Genomic DNA, 5,049 nt, shown 5'->3' on the forward strand with positions numbered 1-5,049 from the left:
ACTCTTTCAAAACTATTCTTTTTCCAACCATCCAACACTGCTTAAATTTTACTAGGTTGGAAAAGAGTGAATTTTTTTTCAAACAAATCAATTAAATGAACCAAATAGATTACATAAAATATCGTACATCAATCAAATATTAATTCCTGTTAAGGTAAAAAGAAAAACAATATTAGGTAGGAAGAAATTAGGAGAAGAAGAAAAGGTTTTTGATTTTTTAGACTTAGGGTTTTAAACACGAAACATCGTGTCTTTATTTTTCATATAGTCCATGACAATGTCATCATTACATATGACAATATATTTTTCACATAGATACAATCTTGGCTAACTGCAGAAAATAAAATGACTAACATTTTGAATATTGAAGGATTTAAATTGGTTTTTGTTTTAGTCACGAATCAATATAAAAACGACTAATACTTTGATAGAGGTTCACACCAAATAATTATCTCTCTCAAAATTTTGAGGATACAAATATTTTTTTTATTGTATATTTTTTTTAACCGTGACTATAGAAACAAGATAAATTTTAATATAAATCATAGTCCACCGTAGGCCAATTTTAAAATATGTTCAAGATTTCAACGATCATAGACGTCGTAACTTAAAAGCAGATGTTGATGATCACTTTCATATTTACAATTCGATAGTGACTTAAATTAAACTATTTTGATAATGCATTATTGATAAATATAAATTAGGTCACAATTTAATTTATAAACATGAGTAGAGTCACATACTACTACTTTAAAAAAAAAAAAAATATGATCAACTAATTTTAAATATTAATTTACATAAAACAACTTACAAAAATGGTGCACCGAGAAACTCGCCTAAAAAATAATAAACAAAGAAGCTAACTTTCAAAATATAAAATAAAATATAGTTTTTCCAAAATTATATTTATTAAAAATACAATGAAAAAAGAAGAAGAAGAATTTAACTTGTTAGAAGTGTATTAGAAGAAAGCGGTGCAAATAGCAATCACTGACGATTTATAAATATTCGAAGGCCCAAATCATTATTATTCGGGTCATTAGCCACCTTGCTTTCGATTTTAGGGTTTCCGTTTTCTGGATACTACCAACCATGTTTATAAATTGACACACCAAGCTTTTGTTTCATAGTAGTTCTCGACCTAGGTTTTCTTGTTTCCTCGCTTCAGTTCAATTGAGTTACGTTTCTCTCCTATGAATTATTCGATGTGTTTTTCACTTTAGTTTTTCTTTTTCGTTGTTGTATTGTTGTTTCAATCATGTGATGAGAAAATAACTGCAACAATATGATGGATTCGTTCTATGATTCCTAGTATTTAAGTCTCTGATGATTTATCATTCACTTTGTTTTTTGTTATTATTTTTTCTTTTCAAAATTTAATTATGTTTTTTATTCAACAAATCTTGTTTTGAACTAAGAAAAAAAGAGACATGATGATGTTTACATTGGTCCGTGTTTCTGATTTACTGTGACCGACAACCTTTTTCCAATTTCTGATCTCTTTAGAAAACAATTCTTATGTTTTTATTTTATTATTGGTAATTGTTTTTACTTTTAATTATGTTTTATCATTGGCTCTGTGATATTCTGCCTTAGTTGCAGTATACGCTATTCTGATTCAAATTATGAGCAGAAATTTCATTATAAATGAGAGCTATTGAATCAATTTTTTCTTTACTTTGTATTTATTTTTAGGAATTTTGAAATTTTTTGTTTGTTTATATTTCATTCTGCTGTGATGAATTAAGAACAAATTCACATGTCAGACTTCAGAGATTTTTATAATCAATGAGAATGACAACTCTTATTCACTGAGCAGAAATTTGTTTGTTATTTACTTTTTGAAGATTTTAAATTTCAAATTTTGACGGGAGATTTCCGATGAATCTCTGTACTAATTGAGAGCAAATTATTTTGTGTTTGCATATTTCTCAAGTAACCGTCATAAATCAATGCTTTCGGTGTTGACGGCGCCGCCGTAACTGGCAGCATCTCCGCCGGAGTTGTCTCATATTCCATTGCCTTGTGGAGCGGCGTCGCTGCTTTTACCATTTGGGACTGGCCATGAGACATACATTCTTTTTGTTGTTTTATATAATAATTATTTAATTTAATTATGCATTATCAATATTATAGTTGTCTTGTTTTTTAAGTTTTGTAATTTTTGATGATGTTTGTATGGATTGTCTAAATAGCTGTCAATTATTTCTGTTGCTGTTGAATTAATTAAACAATGGTTGTTGTGACAATTTTTTAATGTGTTTGAGTTTCAACCTGCAGTGTTTGTTATTCTAGTACAATGAAATTCAACTCATTTGCAGATGTCATAAGTGTAATCAGTGACTCCTCTTTGATGTTACGGTGCTGGAATTATTTTAGTACTGAATTGACATTGCAAAAATATATTAAATACTAATAAAATCAAATAATAATGACAACAAAAGTGATATATAAAATATTATTACAACAAATGAAGTAACCAAAATTCAGAAATAAACTTTTTAAAAAATGAATAAGAAACTCAAGAAAAAATAATTTTAAAGGTAGAGATTAAAGCACATGAGAAAATGTGAAGTAAAAATTGAGACTGAAAGGTTCAAGTTAGTAATGGGTAAATCCTACAATGGTTGAACTTGAATTACAATGGACAAACATTATAATGGCCATTAGTTTAAGAGATAATTGGATTTTGTTTGATTAGGAATCTATTTTTTTCTCGTTAGTGGCCATATTAAATCAAACATTTTCATTATTTTCATTTTCCAAACTTAAACTAAAAGGCCAAGCTAAGTTTAATTATAACTTAAGCATACAACATATTTAAATGTAAACATTAATTATAACTTCATAAATTATTAACGACTTAGAGATTTATCTAATGTTGATCTTAGGAAACAAACTAAAAATATGACTAATCATAAAAAAGTTTATTAACAAAGAAATTAGAGTTTTAAGAGAGGAAAAAAAAACCAAACTGATAGGAGCAAGCAGTTTTGCATCATGTCAATGTAGTAAAACCTCTTATTTGCCCCAAATATTGAAGATTGATCTCCAAAATAAGATGGATGATGGTTGGTAGTGATGGAACATGATGAAGAACAAAGAATAAAAGCTACAATAATGCTACCAACACCCCCTAAATTGCTATTCACACCCCTCAAAAATAAAAACAAATCAAAATACCCAAAATGCCCCTGTCATCAATATTACACATTTATTATTCCATAACTCTCATTTATCAATTTTCATCAAACTTCACAACTCACCTACAAAAATCATCATACTTCACTAACCAATACTCGGTTCGTTTTTTTTTTTTTTGTAAATCTGGGGATTTTATGTGAACTCAGTTCACGTACGTTTTGGAGTTACGTGGACTGAGTGTTCACGTATGTTTTAAAAAATAAAAAATGTCATACTCTACGCAAACTGAGTTCACGTACACCTACGTCAACTCAGATTGCGTAATCAATGGAGTTTGAAACTTGAATCCTCATATTGTACGCAATCTGAATTCACGTACACCTACGTGAACTAAGATTGCGTAATCGTTGAATGTTGAATAATAAGTTCACGTACGTGATATGAAATTGCGTATTCAGAAAAAGTTTGGAAAATAAGTTTTGTACGTGAACTGCAATTCACGTAAGTTTACGTGAACTGAGTTCACGTACGTTTAAAATAAAAAATTTAGTTTTCCTTTGTTCTGGATACAGATAAATGGACCAAGGGGAATACAATAGTGATGAAACGTATGAAGGTTTGGAATCTGATTTTGAGGATATGAATGACTGTTTGGAACGTGATTTCGATGAAAGGTATGATGATTTTGATGCAATGAATGATGCTTTGAACAAGGGAGGTGAAGATGTTATGGTTGATTTGACTGATGTATTTAACACCGGCATGATGTTTGATACGCGAGATGATTTATTAAAATGGGCTAGAAATGTTGGAAGGGAAAATGGAGTTGTCGTTGTTATTTTTAGATCTGAAAATGCGACAACACGACCAAGAACAAAGACAAAATTAATTCTTGGTTGTGAAAGAAGCGGTAAATATAGACCTTGGAAGAATCCTAAACCGACGAGGAGTACTTGGAGTAGAAAATGTGAATGTCCTTTTAGATTGAGAGGTACACCATCAAATGTTGGTGATGGATGGTATCTGCATGTAATATGCGGTGTCCATAACCACGAATTGGCCAAAAAACTGACTGGTCATGCTTTCTTAGGCCGATTGTCTCAAGAAGAGAAAGTTGTACTTGGTGATATGACGAAAAATATGATCAAACCAAGAAACATATTGATGACAATAAAGGATCATAATGTTACAAGTTTGACGACAATAAAACAAGTTTACAATGCACGTCAAGCATATCGTTCATCACTTAGAGGTAATAGAACAAAAATGCAACATCTTTTGACATTGATGGAACGCGACAAATATGTCTATCGATATAGGAAGGTAGATGGTTCAAATGAGTTGAGGGATATCTTTTGGACTCATCCAGACGCTATCAGTCTTGTAAATAATTTTCACATAATATTGATTTTGGATAGCACATACAAGACATGTAGGTATCGGATGCCATTACTTGAAATTATTGGTGTTACATCTACAGAAATGACATTTTGTGTTGGATTTGCGTATCTACAGTCTGAGCGTGTTGATAATTTTACATGGGCACTACAAATGTTGAAAGAACAGATTACAGGTGGTGAAGTTGAAGTAATTGTTACTGATAGAGATCTTGCTTTAATGAACGTTGTTGAATGTGTTTTTCCAAAGGCGGTCAATTTATTATGCCTGTTTCATGTATGCAAAAATGTGAAAGCAAAGTGCAAGATTACTGTTTTTGCAAAAAAGAAGCAGGTGCAAATAATGGAGGCATGAGAGGCTCTTGTTTACAGTTATGATGAGAGTCAGTACTACATGAATTTGGCTAACTTTGAAGGAATTTGTAGTAGCTCTTCTATCTTTAATGATTATGTACATGACCAGTGGTTAATTCCTCACAAGGAAAGATTTGTTGAGGCGTGGACTAAT

The 5,049-nt window shown here is 30.6% G+C and overlaps 1 protein-coding gene and 4 non-coding genes across 5 annotated transcripts; all 5 read left to right on the top strand.

Annotated features, from left to right (window-relative positions):
- Positions 1-1,254: 1,254 nt before the first annotated feature.
- Positions 1,255-1,332, top strand: LOC113785577 (small nucleolar RNA Z199). Its single transcript, XR_003471702.1, has one exon. It is a non-coding gene; the product is annotated as a small nucleolar RNA Z199 (small nucleolar RNA).
- Positions 1,333-1,425: 93 nt separating this feature from the next.
- Positions 1,426-1,501, top strand: LOC113785565 (small nucleolar RNA SNORD18). The gene has a single exon (XR_003471691.1). It is a non-coding gene; the product is annotated as a small nucleolar RNA SNORD18 (small nucleolar RNA).
- A 72-nt stretch (positions 1,502-1,573) lies between these two features.
- LOC113785586 (small nucleolar RNA U54) lies at positions 1,574-1,656 on the top strand. The gene has a single exon (XR_003471711.1). It is a non-coding gene; the product is annotated as a small nucleolar RNA U54 (small nucleolar RNA).
- Positions 1,657-1,727: 71 nt separating this feature from the next.
- On the top strand, positions 1,728-1,822 carry LOC113785595 (small nucleolar RNA R64/Z200 family). Its single transcript, XR_003471720.1, has one exon. It is a non-coding gene; the product is annotated as a small nucleolar RNA R64/Z200 family (small nucleolar RNA).
- Positions 1,823-3,720: 1,898 nt separating this feature from the next.
- LOC140919309 (uncharacterized) lies at positions 3,721-4,896 on the top strand. The gene is made up of 2 exons (XM_073365140.1): positions 3,721-4,336; positions 4,625-4,896. Exons 1-2 carry the CDS (start codon positions 3,721-3,723, stop codon positions 4,894-4,896), a joined length of 888 nt encoding a protein of 295 aa, XP_073221241.1.
- Positions 4,897-5,049: the final 153 nt, after the last annotated feature.

This window comes from Cicer arietinum, chromosome 2 (genome assembly GCF_000331145.2).
Source record: "Cicer arietinum cultivar CDC Frontier isolate Library 1 chromosome 2, Cicar.CDCFrontier_v2.0, whole genome shotgun sequence".
NCBI classification, from domain to species: Eukaryota; Viridiplantae; Streptophyta; class Magnoliopsida; order Fabales; family Fabaceae; genus Cicer; species Cicer arietinum.